This window comes from Patagioenas fasciata, chromosome 14 (assembly GCF_037038585.1).
Source record: "Patagioenas fasciata isolate bPatFas1 chromosome 14, bPatFas1.hap1, whole genome shotgun sequence".
NCBI lineage: Eukaryota > Metazoa > Chordata > Aves > Columbiformes > Columbidae > Patagioenas > Patagioenas fasciata.
Window position 1 is genome coordinate 2,747,432 of NC_092533.1, and position 26,828 is coordinate 2,774,259.

The 26,828-nt window shown below is 51.1% G+C and overlaps 1 protein-coding gene and 1 long non-coding RNA gene across 5 annotated transcripts in view; one reads left to right on the forward strand and one right to left on the reverse strand.

Moving 5' to 3' along the window:
* Window positions 1-6,056: 6,056 nt before the first annotated feature.
* Window positions 6,057-8,742, reverse strand: NKX2-5 (NK2 homeobox 5). 2 transcript variants are annotated; one of them, XM_065849375.2, is made up of 2 exons: window positions 8,255-8,742; window positions 6,057-7,501 (listed from the first exon to the last, which is right to left on the reverse strand). In XM_065849375.2, the coding sequence occupies exons 1-2, from the start codon at window positions 8,544-8,546 to the stop codon at window positions 6,894-6,896; spliced, it is 900 nt and encodes a 299-aa protein (XP_065705447.1). In that variant the 5' UTR covers window positions 8,547-8,742; the 3' UTR covers window positions 6,057-6,893. The 2 variants fall into 2 exon arrangements, with proteins under 2 accessions (XP_065705447.1, XP_065705446.1); XM_065849374.2 differs by having other exon boundaries at window positions 6,057-7,504; window positions 8,255-8,739.
* Window positions 8,743-9,642: 900 nt separating this feature from the next.
* Window positions 9,643-26,828, forward strand: part of LOC139829100 (uncharacterized) — a 246,006-nt gene continuing 228,820 nt past the window's right edge. For all 3 annotated transcript variants that reach the window (XR_011741359.1, XR_011741357.1, XR_011741358.1), the window contains exon 1: window positions 9,643-9,737. This is a non-coding gene — a long non-coding RNA (uncharacterized lncRNA). The remainder of the gene's footprint in view (window positions 9,738-26,828) is intronic.

The following is a 26,828-nucleotide window of genomic DNA, read 5'->3' on the forward strand; positions in this document are numbered from 1 at the left end:
TGAATATTGAAACCAACAGGACTGGAAATGTGGTTAGAAAAGAAAGAAAAGCAAAGAGGACATTTGGAAATTAACCTACAACTGTCCCTGTCATTCCGTTGTGCTGCACTAGGGCTGGTTCTCTCAGCTGTTCTTACTCTTTCCTCCCTCCCAAAAAAAACAAAATGCAACTTAAAAACTTGATTTTTACATGAGAAATAATATTTGCTTGTATATAAATGAAATGCTATAGATAGCGTTAGCACCAAGGACTGAACAGGGAAATTCGCTTTCCAATTCTAATACCTCATTGTTTAAGAAATCACATAAATTTAAATTTTCAAGGTGAAATACTGATGGGCTCTAAATTGGTGTCTAACCAGCCAAATGCAGTCACCTCAGGCCTGGCTCCCAGAGGTACCAATGACCAGCAGCTCTCACTGATGTTTTCCTATTTCATCTAAAAGGAGAAATCAGCCTGAGGTCCCCGCCGGGCACGCTGGATGCCTGCGGGTGTTGGGTCAGAGATATGGCAGAACGCCTCTTTTTATAGCAGCAATTCCACTTTCCTGTCTTCAGAACTGAGGTTAAGTAAAGCAGGTTTTTTGGCCTTGCTTGAAAAGGGCCGTCTAGAAACAAGGCAGTGAGAAACCTGCATTCTGAGCGGGGCTGTATGCGTGGCATCTGGATGTTTAGTGCCTATAGGATGGGGACTCCTGCAATACCTGTGGATGTACCAGGTAGGGATTGCTTTCTGGGCATGTAGTTAGAAAGAAAACTCGGATGTACCCCATAAGCCAGAACAAACACAAAAGCTTCTCTAACCCTCACAAGCAGAAATAAATAGCATAAGGATACCAGAGCCCCGGCATGGGAGGATGCCAGAAATGTGGCCGGGTGTCAGTGTGTCCATCTGCTTCCCCTCTGAGCCCTCGTCCGCTGCCCGTGTTGGAATGAGAATCTTCAGTGGGATTAACCATGTCCGTAAAGTGAAGTGTGGGGAAGTGCAGGGTGTATTCAGACTCTGTGGGTGCGCAGCGGGGAGGGAAACATAGCTGACCCTGCACGGTGCATAAAGCAACACACGAAACCTCAACTCAGCCAAGATCTATCTCTTCCTTCCCTGAAATCGCATAAATCATCCTCATGATATCATTAGAAGTGACTTGCGGAAGCTAGGCAGTAGAACTTCATTCTAATTTTTTGGTACTTAGAAATATATACTGAAATGGTTTTGGGTTTTCTGTGTGACATGTTCTGTGACAGCTCCTCCCGCTGACAGCCGCCCCGCTCTGTGCAGGTCTGCAGGCTGCATCTCCACCGGCCGCAGCGACTGCTCTCAAAGCAGCTTTTATTTCTCACAGATAATGAGAACAAAATAAATCCTGGCCGGGAAGATGGGATTTGGGGGCAATTTCTAGGAGCCGGTACTGTCACTTATTCGAAGCTTATGCTGGAGGACGATTCAATCTATCTAAGAAATGTCTGCTGTGCTAAAATTAACTCTGGTGTATTCTTGTGGTGACAGACTGCACCAAATCCTACTCCAAATACACAGAACTCCTAGAAAAATGCTTCTGAGAGTAGGTGTTTTTAACTATGGGAGTTAATAATTTGTTCAACCACCAGATTTGTTGGTTCTGGGACTAAAACTCTAAAATGCCTCTCTAAATGATGTTTGTTATGTTTCTTACTAAGTAGTAGTTAGGGCGGTTCACAGAATTTGAAATACTTGACAAACGTGCCTTTCTTTTCCTATTTGAGCCTGTTAACTCTTGACCTTGCCCACTGTACAGCAGGGTCATTCATACTTATTTCTCCTTCAGTTTACCCATTCCCACAAATAGTAATTTAGCTCCAGGATGTCTCCCCAAGACCAATTAATTTGCCCAAAGAAATAAGATCATTTTGGCCACTAAGATATTCTACCCTTTTGCAAGCTTTTTCTTTAGGTGACTTATTTTCCAGCACATCAAACTAAGCAAATATTGAGTGATTTGTGCAAATGGTATTGGTGAACCCCTGTGCTTGCACAGCCCCTGCTCACACTTGAGTGGGACTGAGGGTCTGTCTGTGCTGACCCCATTGCAAACACAGAGCTGGGAAAAGGGCCCAGTAGCTGTTCAAGCAAGAGTCTGGGGCAAGTCCATGCAGTACTATGATGGAAATGGTAGAAATGCTTTAAAACTGGTCGATTAGCGAAGGCAGAGCAGCACAACCTTCACTGTGGCTGGAGGCAGCAGAAATAATCCAGTTCAGCTGGTGCTTTCGCTCTGTGATTGCTGAGGGCTGCAGTGGGAAGTGAGGAAGCTTTGAGATCCTTAACGATCTCTTCTTGGTACCTGGAAGGAACAAAATCTGTGCGGATCAGTGCATCACCCATGAGGTGGAAGAAGCAGTAAGGGTGAGGCTGGATTGGAATCTGTACTAAAATAATAAAGCAAGCTGTTTTGAGGAAAATCTGCTGGAAAAAACCCACTGGAATCCCCTTCGGTGTTGAAGCGAACTGGGGAGAGGTTCGGAAGGGGCTGTTTCGAGGACGATCTTGTCACTAAGTGGGGTTTTCGTACTGACTGGTGCTCTGGAGTGGCAGGGTTTAAAATGACCACAGGAGACAGGTAGTGAATTTCGAGTAACTTATTCCATGTCACATTGCTAAACCTTTATTGATTAACTTTCAGAGATGTTCCACTGGTGCACGATCTTCTGTTAGGAGAAATCTCCACTTCCCTGTCTTTCTGTATCAGAATGTAGCATCGAGTTCTTCTCGTAGTCATTAACTAAACACCCAAGAATTAAAAATCAGACTTCAGCCTGAAAGCCTATCCCTGTTTCTTTTGCTTTGGAGGCAACTGCACAGTGGCATCTTAAAGGTGTTGATTCTTCTTAATAATCCCCATTAACAAGAAATCACTTACTGCTGATAGTGATCTAAACTGTTGTCAGTGAGATGAATTAGGAGCAGGGACTAGGGAGAGGGGGCTGTTCATCTGTTGTTTTCCTGCTGGGCTTCTCAGGAACATTGAAACATTTGGCCAGTTCCTGCCAGGACCGTATCTCCTTGTTTTCTGACAGTTTCATATGTGAAAACTTCTTGAAGCTAATTAATAAAATTCTGGCCACAGATGCACTTCAGGAACTGCAGGGGTGTTATTTGGGAAAAACAATTACTTCAGTTCCTAGAAAACCACTGAAGGTGAGGGATTTGGTATCAGTCCCTTACAGCTGACAACTTGTTCCTGTACAAATGTGAATTCCAGATAGTTTGTATAAACCTACCAGATGCAGTTTGTCTCAAGAAGACAAGTGCTGAGCTGCACTTGCCCTGTTGTGACCTTCAGGTAGAGTTGGGGTGCTGGATCCTTCTAAAAAAATGGTCAAAAATGGGGAAATGAATGCCAGTGTCAGGCTGTGTAATAAAAAAATAAACGACAAAACAAAACCACAAAAAACCCCAACAGACCCAGAACAAAACCCAACCAACCAAACAAAAAAGCTGAAGAAAGGACAGTGAGATCAAATCAAAACACAAATCTTATTAAAACCTCTCTCCTACAGCCCTTAGCCTGCCCCAAACACGGACAGGATCTCTGATTTGGGGTTCCCTGGGGAAATGCTGGTATCCTGCAGTTTCCTCTACAATCATGCTTTCTAAGCACAAGCTTTTCGTGTTGCTCTGTAGATACAAAACGCTTCAGGCTCAGGCAGAGAAACGTCAAGTTTGATGCATTCAGTTTTTCAAAGCCTGTGAGACGACAGGACTTGGGAAAGCCCGTCACCATAATGTGGTGTGTGACAGCAGCCTCGGTGCCTTCGGGAGTCCCGGGGACACCTTTTACCATCCCCTGACCCTGTTGGCTGCACTGGCCGCAGAGGCTGTTCCAGCTGTGGAGCTGCAGGTGGGGCAGACCTGGAACAGCAGGACTGCTACCAATGGGGTGTCTGTGCATGTAAAAGCAGAGAACCCCCCTTGGCCAAAATTGGTGTGCTGGGGGTTAATTACTGCTGTATATCTCTCTTGCACTTCTCCATAATCCTTCTAATGAAAGGTCTTTACCCTGTGCCTCGCTGGGCTGCTGGTGCTTCTGCCAGAGCTGGGCGGCCACGCTGTGCTTGGCCTCAGCCAGCTGCGGTTGTGTCCTCTGCCTAAATCGCTTTCTGAATCGGCTCCAAGGCTCCAGCTGCTGTTCCAAGCCCCTGTCTTATCCTGCCATGCATCTGCTCGTGATGCAGTTCCCACAGGAGCGGGGAAATGCGGGGAGGAGGGGAGTGTGCAAGCAGCAGTGTGGGCAGGGGCTGCAGTACATCCATGCCTTTTGAGAATTAGGCACAGCGCAGTCCTGAAAATTGGACCCAAAACCAGTGCCCAGAACAGCCTCTACAGAACAACAGCAGGCCAAATCCCACCAGACAGTCAGATTCCTTGATAGCTGTAGCTCTGAGATGTTATGGGAGGAAAATAAACAGATTTGAAGAAATTAAGGGATCTGAGGAAGGGAAAGGATGTTCAACATATGTGGAAGTGAGCAAAATGCTGTGTTGATGTGTCAGGGTACTTTCTCCCATGGCTGTGGTTGGAATCTCAGTGCAGTCCATCTTGGCAGACAACTTAGTAAAGGACCCTACTCGGGGGCAGCTTCTGAAAGTAGTTGTTCATGTTTTAGCTAAATCTTACATCCCTGGCCCTCTTAGACCAAAGTATTTTCTGGCTAACCAGATGCCTCTTTACTACCTGTTGGAGTCTGCGAGTCTTTCCAATCCAAAGCCTGTAAGGGAAGAGGATCCTAGGATTGAAGAAGTTTCAAATGAGGAGGAGAAGTAGCCTCTGCTTCTTTCTGGGCTGCACAGCTGTGGGGCTGGTCCCAGCTCCTGTGCACTTATGGGCAGGCAGTCCTGTGTCCCTGCTTCAGGCTGGCAGGCTCTGGTCCCCTTTGTTGTAACAGACCCAAGGTCCCTCTGCCTCTCAGGGGTGTCCCCGAGGCAGACTCTCCTGGTGGGGGTGGCAGAAGGCCACTCTTAGCCCAGCCCTGAGTCCCAGGCCACTGTCTGCTCTCCACACCGAATTAGGGGCTTTCTGAGCAGCACCCAGGGTTCCTCTTCCATTTGCAGAGATAGGAAGGAGGTTGGAGCTCTTTATCTCTGCAATCCTACCTCGGGGGGGCAGGGGCTGTGTGGTTGGTCCCCTTGGGAAGGAGGAATAGAGACTGCAGGCAGCTTCCACTCACCGGCAGCCTTTCATCCCATGTCCCAGGGCCACAGCCACCCTGTCTCCATCCCTGTTTACTGATGGGGCCGATACGGCCAATGCAGGAGAGGTTGCAGGTTCCCCTAATCGCCTTATCACCGGGCCGGACAATCTCAGACACTCAGAGGATGTTTTGACTGCGCTGAATTACAATGTTTGTTGTTTCTCACTCCCAATAATTGACATTTGATAGCGACTACTGTAAAAGCGGCCGAGGGGCTGCGGCTGAGGCAGAGGGGAGGCAGGAGCCGGGCGGTGGGGACCCCCTCTCGCTGCCCCTGGGTAGTTTGGGGACACGCGGGGTATCCTTTGTTCCTCTTCCCCCATGGGGACAGGGTGCAGAGGGGCTGCGGAAACCTCCCGCGGCCGCGCTGGGGGAAGTTCTCCTCCGCCAGAGCCCGATCGCCTTGGTTTATGAATTGGGGTGTTTGTAACCCCCTTGCATTGCTGCTTTGTGCAGGGAATAAAGCAACCACTTGCTCCCGCTCCCGGGGATTAGGACAGACGCGGTCACCGCCGGAGGGGAATGGGGTCGGTCCCGACCCCAGGACGGGGAAGATGGGAAGCGGGCGGTGCACAGCGGTCCCGCCCGGGCTGTGGGCTCAAAAAGTGGCTTTCAAATTATTTTTGAAAGGCGTTAAAACACAAGTAGCTCTGACACGTGTCAAAACGGGAGTTTCTGAAGTTACACAAAGTGGGGAGAGGCTCCCGGAGCAGAGAAGGCGGCACATGAGGCCGGGGAGCGCCCCGGGGTGGGTGGTTCCACTCCCCACCGCCCCCCGGGGCTGTTGCGGGGCCCGGGCCGCACAAGGAAGGTCAGGGACGCGCAAGGTTAAGCCACTCTCTTTAATGACAACTCGCTGATCTCCATCAGCTTGTACAGCAAAGGGAAACACGTACGAACGGGCGGCGGGGGCGAGGGGCGGACAGTGCATTTCAATCCTAACTCACGTTTTAGTGCATAACCCTAGGGGAATCTGGCATGTCGGAGTGTCTGTAATCCTCGGCCGGGTTGGGGTGGGGGAGTTTGTCCTCGTCCGTGCGCTGGCGAGAGCCGCCGGCCCCGCTCCCGGGCCGGCCCCGGGCACCTGCGGGCGCAACCGGGACCGGCGTTAGCAGCTCTGCAAGGGGAGACCTGGGGGCTGGCGAGATGCTGAACTGGCCGGACAGCGGGGACCGTACGGGAAGTGCAAAAATTAAACGTGGATTTCAATAATAATTAGTATAGAGTAAAAATCAAAGGGGGAAGTGGGAATTTGTGGGGCTTGGCTCGCTGTTGTTTGGAACAAGTCAAGCAAATTGACCGTCTGCTTTGTAGGAAATAAGGAGGGAATTATCGGGGCGAAGACCCCGGTGGAAGGGAGAGCGAGAGGGGCCGGGGCCAGGCGCACCAGCCGGGCGGTGCAGGCAGCACCGAGCCCCCCTGCCCGCCTGGCCCCGCACGGAGCGCGGCCACCGCACGAAACGCTGAAAACCTCCCCGCCGGAAATGGCCGCCGTAGTAATGAACTCCACCGGGGTGCTACACAGAACTGTCCGCATCCCCCCGCAGCCTGGCAATGTCCCGAGACCGGCTCGCAGGCGCGGCCGAAGCGCTTCCATCCCCGGCGGTGCGGTCCCGCCGGCGGCCGTGGCCCACGGAGCGGGGCAGGCTGGGTGCGGGGGGGGCTCTACCAGGCTCGGATCCCGTGCAACGTGGAGATCCCCGCGTTCCCCTGCGGGATGGGCGTCTGCACTGAATTCAAGTCCCCGACGCTGAAGTTCATGAAGTTGTTGCCGGCCGCCGAAGGCTGCATGGTCTGCATGGACGGGTAGTTGCAGTTGTAGTTGGCGTTGCAGGCGGGGCTGTTGTAGTTAGTGTACGCGGGGTAGGCGTTGTAGCTATAGGGGTTAATGCTGACATTGTACGGCGAACTGTATGGAGAAGACTCCCCCAGGCAGGGCTTTCCATCGCGAACCAGCACCGGCACCGCTATCCGCCGGGGGGGAGGGATGCCCACCATTTCGAGGGTCTGATCCTGTCTCTGCCTTTTGCATTTGTACCTTCGATTCTGGAACCAAATTTTCACCTGGGTGGAGGTGAGCTTTAGGACGTTCGCTAGATGGTCTCTTTCAGGAGCCGAGAGGTATTTCTGCTGCTTGAACCTTCTCTCAAGTTCGTAGACTTGGGCTTGAGAAAAGAGGACGCGAGGTTTCCTTCTCTTCCTCTGTCTGGGGCGCTCGGGATCTTCCAGATCTCTTTTCTCCTGTTCCAGGCTCTTGTGCAGGGAACACAGTTCTGCTGCAAGATAAATAGGCAAAGGAAAAAGGGGAAGGAAAGGAAAAAAGTGCCAAAAAAATAAAGCGATGCTCAATAAATGAGTGAGCGGCGCTTCCCCGGCGCTTCCCCGGTCTCTCTGCACCCTGGTCCCGCAGGCCGCCGCGGTGACCCGCTCCTGCATGGGACAGGCCCTGCCCCACTCTTCGAGTACCTCTTTAGCAATTTTCCGTCGGTCTTTTTGTTTCCTTGTTTTATTTGAAAACAAGAATGCTCCGTGCACTGATCTGAGTCGCGACAGCCTGTGCCACTGCATGGATTTATCGCATGTAGCCTTTCTACTGAATCCCACCCTGACCTCATGGGCATACGTTCCAGCCGAGAGACTTAAAAATAAAATGTGTCTCCTAATTTCTCTCTGGACAAGCTCAAGGCCTCGCGTGTCATCCTGCAGCTTTGCCCGTCCCGTTGGGCAGCCAGCGCGGCCGTAGCCCCGGCCCCGCTCGGGGGATCCGCGGGGGTCTCCTGGGCGGGGGTCGGTGGGACTCTGCCCGCGGTGGGTCTGTCCCTCCCGTGCACCGCGGGGCTACGATGAGCTAAAGATGCTCAGCGAGCCTTGAGGCCGGGCGCGGTGCTTCCTGCGCGGTCCCCGCTGCCCCTGGGCACCCAAAGCCACCTCGGGCTACGGGTCACCTTCCCGCTGCCCTCCCTTTTTCTTAGCTCGGAGGCTACCGGCGAACCCAGACCAGCACCGCCGTTACTCGCTCACTTTACCTTTCTTGTCCGCCTTGGTGTCCTTGGCCGAGTCCATTTCCACGTAGCTTTTAACGTAGTAGGAGCCGGGGAAGGCGGCGGTTTTGGCCGAGTGCGGCTCGGGCAGCTCCTCCCGCAGGTCGGGCAGGGCCGGGGGGTCGGCGTTGAACGTCTCCTGCTTGAAGGTGGCCAGCATGCAGGAGGGGGAGGCCAGGGAGGAGAGCTCCATGGAGGCCAGGCCGCCCTGATGCTGTTCCAGGTTCAAAATATCCTTGACCGAGAAGGGTGTCGTTGTCACAGGACTAGGAAACATTGCGGAGGGGAGCAGGGCAGCGGCCGGAGCCCAGGGTCATGGAAAAGGAGGTGGGGAGCAGCCAAGCTGGAGCAGTGGTGGAGCGTGGGCTCACGGAGGGGGCACATAGCATTCCCGCGAGTAGCCTTGACTTGTGCACTGGAGGCAGGTAGGACCAGACCATAAGGGAAGGGAAGGAGGGACTAGGCAGTTTTTGGGTAACTTTAGCTTTCTATTGGCCAACATTGCAGTGATGGTATGAGAGATGCAAAGTTCCATGTCACCTAATATAGTAATACATCTCAAAAACATCCCCACTCATTTAAAGGGGCGGCACTGCATTTGTCCAGCTTTTCCCCGCTGAGTTTGTTGATCCATTAAAAAAAAAGATCCAGAATGGCCTAATGTGTACAAAGCCACTATCTGATGCCATCTATCATACAGTCAGATTAAACAAACAGGCCGGGAGGAAACCATCAAGCAAATATGTGCTGATTTTATTTTTTTTTTCTTTATATTTTTTTTTTAAACGAGGGAAAGGAGTTTTCGTTTTTACAATTCTGCAATATTCGATCGCAGGAACTAGAAAACGTGAGTTCGCTGTTGTGTGAAGAGCATTCCAGGGGAAATCCGCGTTTAAGGTTTATACAGATATTCTGAAGTAGCATAACGCCCGCAAAATCCAGCCGGTAGGAGAGAGAACCTAAACAGCCCTGCCTGGCTTTGGAGGGGGGAATGCTGGTTGGGTTATTCCCCCCGACTGTTTGCAAAGCTTTCGAACAAACAAGTAGCATTGTCTGCGAGAAGTGTGGGTTAAAGGCGTTGCAAAATATACAGGGTCCTGGGGACATGAGAGGAGCAAGACGAAGCAACCTGCCCCTGGGCTGCGGCCGGGAGCGGGGACCAGCGCCGGCACTGACCGGGTCCCCGCAGCCCACACAGGCCCCGGGGTTCCAGGGTAGAAGTGGGAGCTCGTTAATTTAACGCGTTTGGGGTCGGTAAAATAAACCTTAACGGCAAAGTCGCAGGTTGAGGAGGGGCGTTACAGAGCGTTCTGGCTTCAGGGGGTGGGGGGAGGAAAAAAATAGTAATAAAGAATATCCTCTAGAGACTTCTTCGGTGCAGATGGGCTCGTCCCCTCTGAGCCCCGGCGCGGCCGAGGGAGGCGGGAGGTAAAGCTGGGGCCGAGCGGAGAAGCCCCGCGGGGATGCGGTGAGTTGGCGGGTCCTTGGCTGGTGGGGGTCGCAGGGTTAGTTTTGCAAATCCTTCCTCCTCCTGCAGACGGAGGAAATCCTCCAAGGCCGGTAAAAACGCGGGCACCTGCCCGCAGCTGCACTCTGGGCTGCTCCCTCCTCACACTCCCAGCCCCCAGATTTTGTGTCTCGACACCCTCGGGCTCCATTCCGGGGAATTTAGCTAAGGATACTTGGCGGACGGTGCTGTGCGGTTCGTTGCGGTCTCCGGGGACCGCTGCCGGTGCAGCAGTCGCCAGGGCGCTCACAGCCCCTCGCAGCCGTTTGCGGGTGTCTTGGGAGCGGTTTGTTCGCGAACCAGGTCCGGATCTTAAGGTGTAAACTGGAGTGATTAGTGTGGACGGGGAGGCCTGAAATATTCCTGTTTAATTAGAGGAGAAAGGCAGCCATCTCCTTCTTGACGGCTGCGTTTCCTACGGACTTCCGTGGGAAAGCAGTGCCCGAGGCTGCTCGGAGCGCATTTTCCTCGGTGGCAGGAAAAGGGATGAGGTGCCCGGGAAGGTGGAGGCAACCGCAGAGCTCGGCTTGGGAGAGGGACCTTGTACCGGGACTTCGCCGGGTGTCTGCGGGACCCCTTGCCCTCTGCACCGCCCGGTGATCTTTCTAACCTTGTTGCCTTCTTTTTATTAGAAGCTAATCGGGATAGGTTAGATAAATACTAACATAACGAACTGATCCCCATCTCCCCCAAAATCCAGACCCACCCCCGCAGATTCTCCTGCCTTGATGGCATCCACCTTCCTTGGGACGGAAGAAACGGGGTCCAGTGCTCACTACCTCCATCCCGGACCCAAAACGGCCTTCCCAGCTCAAGCCCGGAGCTCACAAGGCAGTGCCTACCCCAAAGGTTCCCTTCTGCTCCGTTAACCCGGAGGAGAAAGTGGCACCGACCCGGTGGGTGTCCAGTCTCGGTCGCCCCGGGCCCGGAGCGCATCCCCGACGGGGCAGCCCCGCCGGCGGACTCTGCACCCACCGGGAGGGGAGCTGCCGGCAGACACACACGGCTGTGAACCGAGGATTGACGGGTTTCCTCCAGCCCCCCCAATCACACGGCGGCTCCCGATCGATGTGGGCCCGGCTGCAAAGGGTGGAAGTGATTAATTGAACGATAAGCCCGAGCTATCATTTGGAATGTCATTAATGCGTCGGGGAGACATTCATTGGAGACAGACAGCGTTATCTCCGCTTTATCTACAACAATGCATCACTTTTAATACTGCAGTTTAGAAACAAATGGGGGCTTTAGCCTTAGCCCTTCTCTTCGTGTTTATATTTTTGGAAGAATCACAACTAGTGGGAGTCCCGGGCTCGGCCCCCTGATAAATGAACATTAGCACTTTTTAGAACTACTGTATCAACAAAAAGAGCTGCAGGGCCGCAATAATTGGTGAAAAAGCAAACACTCCGCAAAGAGCGGCCAGGTCTGCTCTATGTCTGGCTGATTGATGAATAAGTTACTGACATACAGCAGCTCACGGACCTTCCGGGTCGAGGCTCAGGACCCATTTCTCCCCCCCTCTTTCCCCATTCCCCGGTGCTCTCTAGCAGCCCGCTGTAGCCAGGATCCGACTGCTAACGGCATCTCGACCGAGCAGAGGGGACAAAGGCGACCGCTTCACCCAGCTCCAGCCCCTGAGTGCAGCCCTCAGGCGCCGCCGCTCCTGTCCCCGTCCTGCCCAGACCGGGGTGACCCGTCCGGGCTGAGCCCCCAGGACAGGGCTGGAGGGGTCGCCAGTGCAAATTTTCACTCCGAGGAGGAAAAGGGGATTTGGCCCTGGGCGGTGAGAGGGGAGGCATCCCCGGTACCCTGAGCTCTCTTGCTCTTTTTGATTGTAGGCCAGTGGGTGCGAGGTTAGAATCGGAATTTAAATAGACGCGAGAAAAAAAAAAAAAAAAAAAAAGAGGAGACAGGACCTCAGAGGAAGGTCCCGAAACGCCTTCTGCAGCCCCCCCATCCACCCGGGAACCGGGGGGTCATGAAAGAGGCGGGGTGAGCAAAGCCCCCGCTGTTATCCCGGCTGGCGGGAGGGCTGCGGGTGCCCGTTCGCTCCCGCTGCCCGTTCTGGCCCCGAAAAGCCCCTCGCAGACGAGGGTTATCTTCCACATTCGATCGTTCCTTCTCTCTGGGGTTGCTGAATGCAATTTGTAGTTGGCTTTTTTTTTTTTTCTTTTTAAATTTTCTTGCTGAAAACAAACAAAAAACCCCAACCCCACAATTAGCTCCGGAGAGCACATCCTCTTTCCCCCTGAGCTTTCGACACCTCGGAGTGTTTAGAGAGAGAGAGATGGGGCCTTTTAAAAAAGTTTTCCTCCTAATCCCAGTCGGTTAAGATGTGCACAGGGCCCCCTCCCGCTCTAATTCCCGGCTATCTCCCGAGGACTCTGTTTATACCTCACCAGTAAACGCCGGGGTTTGAAACCTTGTCACTAATTGAGTGCTAACACTTCAGGTGCTATAGATTTGTTAAGAGCCAGTAGTCCAGAAATAGCCTATTAGGGTTTCCTTGCGAGAACTTGTGCCAATCTCCCGGTTCCCATCGTGGGCGCCGGGAGCCGCTGGGACCCTGGGATCTCTGCGGGATCCCCAGGGCTCCCCAAGTTCTTTTGGCCAGTTATTTCCTTCAAGAGATGGGAAAGGGATGCTAAAAACCGGCGATCCCTGGTTTAATGAATCCGCCTGCAGTGATCGCTGGCCCTGGTGTGCGTGTCTGCTGTGGCGGGGTCTCGGAGGGGTCTGCGGGCTGCGGGGGAGCGCACTGTCCTGCGGCGGGGGCCGGGGCAGGGTTTGCTTCCATCCCGTCGGATTTCTACAAAGGAAAATGGCTTTGGAGCTGTCCAGGCGCTCCGTTCTGCTGCAGCTAAACCCGTCGTCTTTTCTTGACGTTTTTACGTGTTTCCTTTCCCCTTCTTTTCCCCCGCCCGCCTCGGTCCTTTCAAGCTCTAACCAAGCTCGGCTTTACCCCGCCTCCCCCGCTCTGCTTCCAGCGCTGGGGCTGCTGGCGGGGGGAGCAGCCCCGCTCCTCGGCCATGGCCTCCCCGTCCTCGGACGTTACGCAAGAAAATAAGAGTTTTGACCTTGACATGAAGTGAGCCCTTGGCGAGGGGCCTCCCCTCTGCTCGGTGGTCGGGACTGCTGAGCCCTGAGCTGGGGGGGCTCCTCCGGGACAGCCCCGCTCCCCGGCGGCGGGGGCAGGTGCGAGGTGGCCGCTTTGCTGCCACCTCCGGGGGCTCTTGCCCGCCGCTGTCGGATCCCAGCTGCTTCCTACCGTGAGCTTAAGGAGAGCACCGGGCCCTTTCCCTCTGTGCAAACCGGCTGGAGAGCGCTGGTGCAGCCGGGCCGTCTGGTGCCAGGGCACAACAGCCCGCGAATGCAGCAGCCAGAAAGCACCGAAGTGTCTTCCCTTTATTGCAGGACAATTTGTGCAGAGCCCGGAATAAACCTGTCCCGTGTTGTTCGGGTTTTGGTGCCCCCAGCGCCCGTTTTTCAGGCAGGCCGCGGGAGGTGTCTCGGTCGCCGCTTTCTGTCTCCGTCGGTGACTCGGAGGGGTGACTTGGGCAGGGGAACTTGGACAGAAAATGCCACCGTGGATTTTCCCCTCTTGCCCTGGGCTCTGTGCCTGGAATCTGACAATTAAGCCGGCTCTTGCACCTCAAGCGCTGGAGGTCGTTTTTCACTTCCCCCCCGCCAGCTTTTGCTTCAGCCGGTCGGATAAATCGAAAACTTTACATTTACTTTGTCTATAACTCTTTCTGCCTACAATTGTGCTGGGTTCCCTGCTGAAGAGAGAGCGATTTGGGATTTCGTCCTCCTTCCCACTGACCCTCTCCCAGCACCTGGGCGTTACTGCAGCAATCGCGCTATTAACGCAGTTCCAGGACCCGCCGTTTTCCTGCGCTCTCTTTTTAACGTGTCCGATTAATTACAAATGCGCGTGTTCGTTAAGTTGCCAAAGGGAAATTACATAGGACAAAAGCAACACGGTTAATTTAGGGTCGGCAAAATTAAACGATCGAAGAGACTTTCACGTTTAGTAAAAGCAACAATGGCTTGACACACGCGTCCTGTAGCCAGGACGCACCGGTGTCCAGCGACGGTCTAGAAAACTGTTTTAAAAACGAAATACCTCCCAGGCATTATGAGACATGGGCTGTTTCGAAGGACAGAACTCTAAACGCGGCGGGGCTGCCCTGCCCTCTCTCTCGAAGCTTTGGCCCGTTCTACCTCCCCTGGGCGGAAAGGTTCCCACTGGCTCCAGTGGGAATGGAAACAGCGCTGGGCTGGGAAGCCTGAAACCGCCGCAAGGATTTCAGGGTGTTTGCAGCTTGTCTGTCCGCACGATGTTTTCCAGAGGAGATAAAGGTCTGTCTTCTCGGATACTTCCTGCTGGCCGTGTAAATCCGATCCGTCTTGCGATGTCACCATGTGCGCTTTGCGCTCCTTGGGACCCCGGGGAGAGGAGGCGGCCAGGGCAGCGACAGGGCCAGGGCAGTGGGGCTCTGCTCCGATCCCCCCGGGATAAGGGGCAGCCCGTGGCCGCGTAGCCCGGAGAGAGGGAGCGCAGCCGGGAGGCGCAGGTCGCGGGGGGAGCGTTGTTTAACGTGACACCGTGTTTGGGTTTTATTTATCTTAAAAGTTATCTCCCTCCCCCTCGGCGGGGATGAGGGCCCGGCAGCGTTCCCAGCCGCTGCCCTGTTCTCAGCCTCACCGGGCTGCGGCAAGTTTCGACCCGGGGCTGCGGATTCCCCCGGGGCTCCGTTTATAGGGATCCAGCCCGGACCCGCCGGGAAAGCCTCCGAGCCTCTTCCCGAGGGGATCAGCTGCGCCGAAACGGGTGGGAGGACGGACCCGAGCGAGTAGAGTTACAGAGCCCTGACACGTCCTCTGCTCCGGCGTCTCCCGGTGATGTCCCCTCTGCTCCAGCGAGGGCCCAGCCTGTGACCCACAACCAGAGAGGCATGAAATCGGCTGCCCCAAGGGCAAGAGGGGTGTGTGTGTCGCCGTCCCCTCCGAGCTACCCCCACCGGGCCCTTGCGGGCTGGGTGTCTCTCCTTTTCCACCCTGTGTCCCTGCACCGGGAAGGCGGATTCCCGAGGCGGCCCCGTTTGTTTCTTTTTCTCCCGTACTCGCAGCGGTGCTGCCCAGGAGGAGGCACAGGCAGGGCTGGGGGTGTCTCCCCCCTGTCCTGCAGAATCCCCCACCTCCCCGGGGGGGCTGCCGATCCTGGCCGGAGTGCCGGACATCTTCCAGCTAATAATACTTTTTAGAAAACGCACCAAAAGATGCCCCCAAACCCAAACAAATACCACCACCCCCAACTCAAAAACAAGCAAACAAACGAAACCAAACAAAAAAACCCAACCAATCAACAACCAACAAAATAATTAACCCCCGCCACCCCGGGATGCTCGGGCCCGATCTCATTCTTGTCCCGAGACTCGCGGGTTCGGTGGAGCCGGTGTCTCCTTTCCCACCCTTGAATTCTGCAAACGGAGGCGCCGGTAAAACGGGCTCAGCCCGGGGGGGCTGGGCCGCTGCCCCACCACGGGGCTCCCGGGCAGGATCCGGCCTCTGCGCCGCTGGTTTTCCCGCAGCGGGGGAAATGTCCTGTTCGTTTTTGTGGCGGTCTGACAGAAAATGGGTCGTTTCCTCCGAAGGGTCCAGTTTCTGCGTTCTGTCCATAAAATTAAAACTTCGGGTCCTCCAGCGGTTTGTTTTGCAGGGAAAAGAATAAAACGGTTGGGAAAAAAAATGCGTGCAAAATTATAATATATGAAAGAGAGAAAGAAACTGGCAAAAATACACTCGGGAAAGTGTTTTCATTGACCTAATGAATGTATAGTTCACCGAACATAAATATGATACATTTCAAGCGTGTGTCAAGAAAGAAAAAGTGGAAAGAAACGAAAATCTTGTAAAAGTTATTCCAGGTATTATTTCTTTTCCTGGGTAAAATGTCCAAGTTTCGGATATCTTCACAAGTCTCTGTTAAAATTTCGAAGGAAGGTTGCACAAATAAAACCAGATCTGCATTTTTTGTTCCTAATGCCTGCATTAATTATCAGCCCGTTTTCCAGCAGCAGAGGAGAAAAGCACCGTCTAATACCGTGAAAAGAAGGGAGGGAAGGAGGCAGAGTTACCCGCGGTGCTCCGGTGCCTTACTGCCCGCTGAGTGATTTGCCGTCCGCTTCCAAACCTCCCGCCTTTTCTATTTGTCCTTTAAACAACAAAAAAATCCAAGCGAAACGCATGAAACATTAAACACCCTTTTATTTGGCCAGCAGGGTTTATTCCGTATAGAAATTGGAGAGATTTGGGGTTGGCTGTTGGCTTCTTTTGATGGTTTTGCACGCTTTTCTCCCGGACTGGACTTCGGGGTCGCTTCTGTGGTTTTTATTGCTCTGAATCTTCTGTGCCTGAAAGCTGAAATTAGGGAGAGGAGCCGGCATGGGAATGGGCTGAGCTGCTTCAGGGAAAGGGGGATCCGTGGGGAGGGATGAATCCCGAGAAGCTGCTCGGGGGAAGGGGCTGCGAGAGCACTGAAGCCTGGAGGGGAGAAAAAGGAAACCTTGGAACCTGTTACCACGTGTGGATGAAAATCCCGGCCCTGAGTCCCATTCTCAGGTGTCTCCTTGTCTTGGTTACAGCACTAAGGCTTTGGGGGGACAGGGGTGTCTGGGGCCAGGAGGGCGTCCCCAGCCCCTGGTTGTGTAGCTGTTATGCTCAGACTCCTTGCAGCCCCAGGGCTGCGCATCTCCAGAGCCACATGGCTCCGGGGTTACGTGTCCCTTGGGCTGCGCATCTCTGGGGTGGCACCTGCAGCAGCTGGAGGGACAGGGGAGCACTGGGAGGGGGTTGCTGGCAAAACACCACTTGGGCCTGTCTTTCAGGCCTCCGGCTCCCTGAGACACTGAGTTTGGGAAAAGATCCCTGGAGAGGCACTGAAACCTTTCAGGGCACCTTCACATGGAGTCTTAGAATCAGAGTCAGAAAGATCCCCTCCTCCCATTTCTGTTGTTTTTTGACCTTGGCCCATCACAGTTTTAATATGCAGCCCTGATCAGAGCTCAAGAGGATATTTCCTCCTCCAGTGTTTCTCTGGGCAAAGAGGCACCAACAGATTTTTTCCATAATGATGAAAACATCTGGCCGTCTCCGAGCTGTCAGGCTCTGCATTGCTTCTTCCCAGATGCCTTCTCCCCTCCGGCCGCCCCAGTGCAGCCCCTCTGCACCCCTGGCACCCGCTTGGGCGATGCACTCCCGACCTCCAGATCCGGCTGAGAGATACTCGACACTGCACAGAGCAACTGAAACCTTCGGGATCTTCACTGCGGGTCTGGAAAGACATTTCCCCCACTATCCCCATACATGTATTTCAGAATTAGCTGCCCTAAAGCTTCCAGCTCTCCCCTTTGGAATCCATCCTGAAGAGGAGGGGTCCATCCGTGCTTCCAGCCAGGGCCCTGATCTTCGATGCTAACGCTGTCAAACATGCTTTGGTACGAATGTGCCCTTGGTTTTGTGTGTATCAGAGCTGCATTATTCATTCACTTCTAAGAAGAGTAAAAAACCAGTAAACCTACAGAAGACAAATAAGGAAATACGTAAGCATCCATTCAGCAAGATCCTAAAGTGCTGGTCAAACTTTAAATATCTAAATTACAAGGATCAGTCGTGTGCTTGAAGTACCATAACAGAACTGAGGCCCAAACTAGAAACACATATTGCGATTTGAAAGAAAAAAGTCATGAAACTGAACCACTCCTGGAAAGTGAACAAAGGTACAACCAAGTGGAATGAGTGGAAACAATAATACTTGTTTAGGCCACAAGAAAACACTCTGAAAGATGCATTTGGCTCCAAACAGAGCAGCCTAAGCCCTGTCTAAGTCTTAAGTCTTAGAATATCAGTATTTAAAAAGGAACGGGGGGGATGTCCTATGTTTAAAAAGAAGACTTTACTTAGTCCCAAAGAAGAATAAACAAAGGAAAGGCAAAAACCTAAATGCCTCTAGAGAAAAAAATGTGTTTAACCACAATTCTAAACTATCCCTTTCCTTCTCCCTCCCCACTTTCTAAAAAATGGACAAATAACAGCCAAGCTCAAAGCCATTGTGTCATATTCCAGCCTCTCTAGCTTTGCTCTCATTGATGTCAAAGTTCATAAAATAACAATAATATTTACAAAATATGAACCTGATCCAGTAGTTCATGTTCAGGCAGCCCTCTGTGCTTAAGGTGATGGTAGTTCTGGCAAATCAGAGCGGAAAACGACCGTGTATCTCCTGTCTTGGGAACTTAGATTTCCTCAGGGTTGTGAGAGCTCCGCTCAGCTGATCCTTGGCTGTGTTAGAGCTGAGACTCCAGGTGTTGTGCTGGTGTAACTCCCTGCTGGAGATCTAATGGAATCAGAGTAGATCCATTTGCTTAGTTGATGCTCACTCCTGCTCTCGTTCTCACCACATTTATTTGGAATGACTTGTTAGCATCAGACGGATTAAAGTTCCAGTAGGACAAAATGTCCTGCAATACAAATTTCTATCTTAATTTTGAGGTTAATGCTGTTGGCTAATACTATGCTTTTTTATTATGAGTTCCAGCAGCCCTGGAGTAAATCTGCGTTTTGAAAAAGCCTGTCGTATGACTGGAGTCATTCTGAACTACTTTTTATATGCATTAGACGTGAGCAAAACTGAGGCAAAGGGGACATTTTGTGAGCTGCAAAGTCAGGTATTCAACACTCAGGAAGTGCCTGTTGTGTACATTCCCCATCGAGCTTTTGGTTGTATTTCAATTTTGCTTTATTCCTAAAGCTGCTGTTCCACGAAGTGCACAGCGTGTGCGGTGCTTGTGCAACAAGCAGCCGTTCAATATTGAGTTTTACACCTCCTGTCGAGCTCCAGGTTTTGTTCCACAGCAAACTGCTAAACCACAGAGGTGCAGCCTTTCAGTTCCTCTTTCATTTCAGGGGTGTCTGAGTGCTTTGGTGGTTCTGCCTTTGCCTATCCCATACATGGAGAGGAAATCATCCAGGATCTTTAGTCCTACTGCCTAAAGAATTTGAGGTGCAGAATTTGAGGTTAAAAGCATCTGTTGATTCAGGGTACCCCGCATGAGAGAGCTGCAGGGTGAGTTAAAAGTATGTAGAAAACAAGTACGTAGAAAGCACAGAGTGAAGGCTATTTAGCAGGATGTATAACTTGGCTACATTTAGGATTGTTCTCATGTAGGTGACAAAAGTGCCTGTTACTGGTACAAAGGTATCAGGTTAAATCTTTTCCTAAACACAGAGGGGTGCTATGGTTTCTCAAAGCAAAGATCCCCAGGATTTTTGTGATGCGTTGTTTTTCAGCCTTGCCTTCCCTGGAGGTTTCCACAAAAGCAGGCAGGTACTGTTTTGGCTCACCTGCTAAAGAGTGCTCGGCAAGTGAAAATTATGGAGATAAGGAGCAAGTTTCCATTAGGTGGGAGAGCCAACTCTGCCCAGAAGCAGCCACCAGGTCGCTGAGCTGCTGTCCCTCAGCCTGTGGCCGAGTGCCATCTTGTGGGACCTGCAGCCCTGCCTGGGAGCCCCCAGGGCTGGCAGGGGTTTGGGGAAGGCGGGTACCCAGGCTGTGGGTGCACACGGTGAGCAGAAGGCTCTTGCTGCTGTCTGGGAGGCTGGGTGTCCTCCGGAGAGAACCACCAGAGAATAACCTGGCGCATGGGATCAGAAAAAGCCCGAAGCGGAACAAAATGACATGTGGTCCCACAGCCGTGTGACTCCCGTGTCTTTGTCCGACTGAGGGCAGATTTTATCTGTGGCCATCCCACAACAGGGATAGGATGCTGTGCACGATAGCTTCTGGGCATGAACAAGCACCAGGCAAAGAAATGGACTTCAGATAAGTGCTCTGAACTGATAATTTCCAAACCGCCCTCCTGCTCAGGCAGACTCTTTTTCTGGGTGGGAAAATGCACCGCGGGCAGTTGCCACTCGTATGTGTGTTTGCCCAATTTGCAGACACTAAGACCATTCTAAAGCTAGAAAAAAGTGGAGCTCCTCCCTTGCTTTCCATTTTGGTAAATTGAAAACTGTCTAATCATGGTTCTTCGAGCGAATAGTTAATTTGTACAAACTTTGAGCATCCTGCCTACTACTTTTACAGGGAATGCTATCTCAGTCTGCTTTGTATCAGCTCTGTCTGCTTTTGGACACCCCATCCTTGGAGTAGTTTTGCTTGTATCAGTCACGGTGGCACTTTTTCGTGATGTGAAAGGCTATCCTTAGGAACAGAAACTGTTAACTCATCAGAAAGGTGTTAGGTGGGCCTGGCTTTTGATCACTTCATTAACTTAGGCTTGACGAGGGTGCTGTGGCAATTGAATGACCAAAACACCAACGCATCCTGTCAAACTCATCCCTCTCTCCTTTCTGCCACCGAAGTCTTGAGATAAGCGATAGTGAGATGTCCGTCTGGTTGACGGAACCAGCAGTTTCTGGTCTAATCCGTGCTGGGCTACAGCACAAGTGTCTACCCAGGATCACAGAGTAGTATGATTTATACAATGCATGCTGATGGGTAAATTTAGAGTTGACAACTCCCGTCCACAATTGGAGGACTCAAGGACAGTCCTATCAGGTGGCAACTGGCTGGGGGAGTATTTATAATCCATTTGCTGACTGGAATTAATATGAATCTGTCATCCCTTGTGCCACTTGGCAAACCACGTAACCGAGGGCTGATGGTGCCAATAGCTGGTGGTGATCTTTTTTGACAATAACTGAACATGTTGTTCCCAACTGATCTCTGAAAAGAAAGTTGTCACCAAGATAAAGCACTGTCTGGATCCTCTTTTCTCTGAGCTCTGCAGGCTTGGGGAAATGGGACATTTGACACGACCAGTAGATTGTAGTCTGGCTGTGGCCAAAGCACAGCTGGTGAGTCCAAGGAGCTGACAGCTTTCTGTGGAGGAAACTCAGAGTTTCTTTCCTCTTCTAATACAGAGCAGCATCTCATGCTCATGTGTGACTGCAGCAGGTAACGCTCTGTGTTATCTCTATTCACATACATGGAACTGGGACTTATCCTGTTTGAATCATAGAATGTCATGAGTTGGAAGGGACCCACAAGGATCATCGAGTCCAAATCAGCTGAAATACAGCACGGGCAGGTTCTCCAAGGAAGGGGAGGTTCATTAGTTTCTCTTACTTGGCTTCTCCAACATGCTGCCTCGGATGTAGTGGATTGGAAAAGTTAACTGAACAGAACTAATTAGAGAGGTGGTCTCTGAGAAGGGCAAAATGTTGTTGCTGGGTAAGATCCACAAAGAGATGGGGGCTGTGTGGGGTTAGGATGTCAGAGGAAGGGTTGGTGGACTGGTTTCTATGGAGGGCACCAGTGCCTGGGACATATTCCCTGCAGCCTTTTTGTTTTCTTTTTAAACATACACACAACAGTCTGGGAAATCATAGGAATCTGAAGGTTCTGTGAGCAGTAACCTCTGTCTGTGCCTGACCTGCTCCTCTGGCAAAGCACTGTGAGGAGCCACCTTTGGCACCAGGAAGCCTCTCGTGCCCGTGTGCCCGTATGTCCAAGTCTAGGATGCATCTAGGTTGGAGTGTGCCTGCTGATCTGAGAGCAAGGCCTGCAGCAGATCTTGCTCTGGATACTTAGCAGCCCCAGGCTGGCTGCTTGCCAGCTGACTTGGCTGCTCCTGCACCTTCTGGAGAAGTGATGCAGTTCACATGACACCAGAGTCACCCACAAACACACACTCGCCCGCACCTCTTGGATGTTTGTCCAGGACTCCCTTCCAGCTTGACAGATGGATAAGCTAATGGTGTTAGTCTTCTTCCCTCAAACAAATTGAACCAAAATAGCACAGCTAGCTAACCTTTCCATAAGCTCCAGGTCTGTCCCTTCTCTGCTTTTCCCCGCTGTCTTCTTTATTTCCTTCTTTTTCAGCTTGAGTCATCATATTCAGTCAGCCTTTCCCTATCTGTTTGATAGGAATGCTTTGCTGGAACTCCTTACCTCTACCTTTTGGCTCTTGTATATATTAAAAAGAGCTGTGAGTTTTATCAGTAGAGTCCCCTATAAGCAGCGTGCACCCACAGTGGGGAGGTCTGTAGGCTGTGAAACACCCACGTGCTCCTGTTTAACAGCCCCTGCTGGGCGAGAGCTACTGCTCGCTTGGGAGAAACGAAAGTTGTGTATCAAGGTTTCCTGACAAATATCATCCCTTGGCTGTTATATTAACACCTTGTGCTAATATTTGTGATCCAGCACACGTTCTCCTCTTGCTTTGGCCTCTGTAGATGTGCACAGGGACGGCTGCTGCAGGATGTGCTGCAGAGCAAGTGCCAGCCTGGCATACGGTGGGTGCTGAGGAGGACAGGATGCGACAGTAGAAGGGAAAGAGCGATGGCTGGGTAAAGCCACAGGGCATGTGATTAGATCACAGCTTGTCTGGCAAGGGGGCAAAACAAACTGGTATTAACTTCAGAGCAGGGAGTAGCCTTTACTTACAATTTGGCAGGAGGCAGTTGTGTCTGCAACCACAGGCAGCAGCAGAAGTGGTCAAAAAGTCAACCCAGTGCCTTATTTCTTCCATGGCTGTGTCTAGGAGCCACACACACATACGCATGCAGGGATATATATGCACAGGAATGTATGTGGGTCTTGTTTGAAAAAACTTTACTGACTTGCCCAGAAGCAAAAATGGAAATCAGGGAGAAAGATTCACCATGATAATACACAACCCTTTGAAGCTGAGTCAGTCAGGAGGCTGTATGCTTGTTCCACTTGCACAGTGACATGAGCTAGTTGGAGTCGATTGAGTGGCTGTCCCATATTTGAGAGCCATGTGCCCCGATGCTGTTGTTATCTCGACAGAGCTCCAATATTCTCACAGCACAATGCTCCTGCACATCTCCCCGCTGGCTGCAGCTCGCTCTGCTGGCTGCTGGAAAACACACAACCCCCCGGCAGACCCACCACAAACAGCAGGACGCACGAACCAGAGGTGTCAGCTCACCACCCATCAACAGCCATTGCAAAACATCCTACAGGGTTACTAAAAACGACATGAGGTTTTCCTCTCTGTCACTACAAGGAAAGCTCAGGTTATGTTTTAAACCCTGGAGTGGCTCTCAGAATATCTAGTTTTTCCCCTTGGTCTTCTGCAGGCTTGGTCCAGGTTCCCCCCATCCAGCCCATTGAGGGGCTGGTTTAGGCTGCAGGGCTGGCTTTCCAGCTCCCAGAGCCTCTCCACAACCTGGAGCTTTCTGAATTGGACCAGCTAAGTGTGCGCCTTGCTCAGGGAACCCAAATCTGATGCTGCTTCACCTGCAAAACAGTGACAAGAGCCTGACCCTCTCCTTGCCGTTGGTGGGAAGGTCTTTGGAGCGTTATTTGTCTTTTAATGTATGTTTGTGCAGCACTTCCACACCAGCACAGGCCAGACAGCAGTAACCTGCTGGAACAGCTTTTATTCAAAAACCCCCACAAAATACCAATGCAAACATTTTGCAACATTATTTTCTGGCTTATCGGCAGGCACTTATTTTTTATTTTAGGCTGGCTTCTAAGGTGGCCATTTCCTAAAAGGAAAGATGAAGCACGGGTAAAAGCTACAGTGAAAATTGCAGGCTGCTTTCCGGGCGGTTGGAAAAGAAGTAACATGGTTTGATTATTTTAAAACTTTTCCTCAGGCATCCTCCTTTAGTAGATCTAATAAATGGAAATAAAAACTGGGACTGTTATAGCTGAAAGGAATTTTAAAGAGCAATGAATTTCTCCTGGGTTTTGAAGTTTCGTTTTGCATTTCATTCTGTTCACAAAGGCGAAGAGACTTTCTCCGTCTTTTCCTCTCCCCAGGCACCTCTTTCCTTGGAAATACTGTTTAGCCACATTTTATCTCCGAGCGATGAAAGTCAAGATACTTTTAAAACCCATTTCTAACATAATCTACGACTGTCCTCCCAAATTTTGGACCCAGAAAGGCGAGATCCTTAAGAAAAAAAGGTATATTCAGTGATGGTTTCCTGGAGCCTTGTTCTTCCTTCAGGGACAGTGGACACTGTCTTCCCCGACTCCCACATCCTCCTGAAATGGGAGATGTTGCCCCTGAGACCTCTTGGCTTTTTGCAGTTTGATTTTCTTTTTTTAAGAAAAATTAATTGACCATCATCGTGGCTGCTATATCTGAGGAGGATCTGGCATCCTATGCTTTCAATAAAAGTGTTAAATGAAACTTCAGACAGTACCGATGGAGTTAGTTTAGGGCAAGTAAAGTAACTGTGGATAATATACAGAATTTACCACTGAGCCTGAGGCTGTGTAGAGAGGGGTGCAGATCTTCCTAGTTTGACATATTGCATGCACATAGAGAAAACTGTGCTGTAACCCACAGCTTACTTCACACCACATCTTTTCAGGATCTGAATTTGACTTCAAGCCCACGTACATTTCAGAAGAGAACTAAGTTCTGCATAACTAAATCACATGAACTGCTGGAAGTTGGCACGGATTTGTCTCCAAACAGAAAGCAGAGCAAAGGCTCCATTCCAGAAAGTCTGCTGCCAGATGGTCATTTTGAGCAGAAGGAAAAGAAGAAAATGTTAAATACTGCTCTGCTTTGAAGAGTGGTTTTCATAAACGCAGCTTAATGCACAGTAATGTTATTGGTTGTTCTTTCCAAAGTAGTGTCAAGAGGTGGCTGTATATAATTTATCAATGTGTCTATTCCCTGAAATGACTGGAAAAGACATGTTTAAAGCCCCGGACACTTACATTTTTCTATATTGCATCTCCTTGCCTTCTTCTTTTCTGCATAAAACACGTTACCATGCTCTGCCACTCGCTGTTGACCAGTCCATCATGGGTGCCACTATACATGTAGGTTTTTTGAGGTGTTTCTTCGGGTATTTTTCCTGCCATCAAAGTGAAGCAGACAGGTCTATAATTGCCTGGTTCCTCCAGTCCCCTGCTTTTGAAGAGAGACGCTACCTTTGCCCTTTGCCCGTCTGCTGGTATCTCACCTGTCCCTCACAAGTTCACTAATGGCCAAGATAACCGGCTCCTTGCGTACCCAGGGATAACATTCCTCGGGGACAGCTGATTAGGAAATATCATTCTTATCTACATACATCCCAGCTTGTTCCGTCCCTGCTCAAAATCGAACTTCTGCTCTGTCCCTGCTATTAATTGTGATTGCTGTTGATGCTTTTGGTGCAGAGAGGAGCCAAAACTGGCAGCGAGCACTGAGGCATCATCCAGGGATGTGCAGCTGCAGATCGGTTCTTTCCTGCACTTTACAAGACTGTGATAGGAATGTGGTGAAATCACATTCAGAGGAAGTAAGGAAAAGTCAGCAGTGCAGATGTGGATGAGTCCAATCTCAGAGTCCCCTTCTCCGGAGCTCAGCCCCTTCCACCACCCAGGTGGGTCTCTGCTGGGTGAAGCTGGTGCCGTGCTTTCCTATCTCGGGTCTTTTTCTAGACATGTGTGGTGCAAGGTTGCCTTCAAGTGAAAACAGAAAGGTACTGCAGGGAGAGGGGGATGAGCACTGTGGATATTGGGAAAGACCAAAGCAGATTTGGGAGCACGGGGCACGAGAATTCCGAGCAGAAGAAAAAAAGACACAGGAACAAAACCCACCCAAATAATTTAAGAAGATGTACGTAAATTGGGTAATCTTGACCATAATCTGCGGCCTGTACAACCCACTGAGTTTAGGAACAGTTTACGCTCCTTTCCCACTGCTGGGTACAAATCCAAGACGTGGCTTTGTGGGAAAAGTTGGTGTTGTCAAAAGGAGGCGAAGCTTCGCCTTCCAGAGTCAACACACAAGGTGGTGGCTGTTCTCAGCCTTCCTCTGCTTAACAACTTGGAGGGGTTTATTTCATAGAAATAAGTTATGTGCACTCACACTGATGGAAAGGGGGAAATGCACCCTGTGGGAGCAGCAGCTTTGCCCTATTTCCCAGCTGCACACTACTCCTCTTCTACTGAAGAATTAAAAAACCAGATGTTTTGGTGATCGGCAATATTGATCCATTATTTTTCTTATTAAAAAAAGCAACGAGCTTCAGGATTAATGACACAAATGATCTGAGCGTAACTTGCCTGAAAGTAGCGTTGTTAAATTTTAATTTCTCTTACTAAAAGGGCTTTTGAAATAATCACTTGAAGTTAACATCAAGTTTCCACTGTTACAGAGCCCATTGGCCTTTGTGTGTGTGTGTGTGTGTGTGTGTGGTTCTAAATTAATATTCCTGTTTTAAATACTTGCACCTGCTCTGCTGTTATTCTCAAAGTTATCTGAGGAATCTCGATACTGATAGGAGAAAGCTGATTTCCTCTCCAAAAGCGTCATCGAACACATCGCAAACCTGAAGCAAACACCTCCATGTGCTCTGCATCCTGTCCCCGTTCTGGTCCTGTCTGATGTTGCCCGAGGAGCGGGAGTGTAAAGGGGTTTTTGCTGTTGCTGCTGCAGCATCAGTCCCATCCTTTGCTCTCCCAGCTGCTCTGAAATCATGTGGGAGAGAGCATGGAAAATCTAGGAACTGGGCAACAACATTTTTGGGGTTGTGGGGACATTTTAGAGCTTTTAGACTCCTGTTGCTGCCAATGCGCAGGTGATTCACACTTGTGTGCTCCAAACTGTGAACGTGGCTGTGCCAGTACGAGGTGTGTTGGTGGCTGTGCTGGGAGCAAAGCTCACAGGGAGCTGCAAGCAGGGAATTTAGCAGATATCTTGGTTTTAGTTGGGTGGAAAGCAGCCAGCACCAAGGGATGTAGGCAGAAAAGGGGCTGTGAGGGCACAAGAGTAAAATACTGAATCCTGCAAACTATTCCCCAGTTCAGTTGAACCCCAGTGCTTATGATGGGGTTCGTCAGGGATTTGAGGCCGTAACTCTCCATCCCTAATTAAAATCATTCATTTATTGTCTGTTTTGGTCCTGTTTGCATTCGCAGTCCAGATCGCTGTGTCCCCCAGGTCCACCTCTCTCCACCGCTGTCTGCAGAGGTGCTTTCCTCGCTCTTGCTGCAAGATGGTGCTG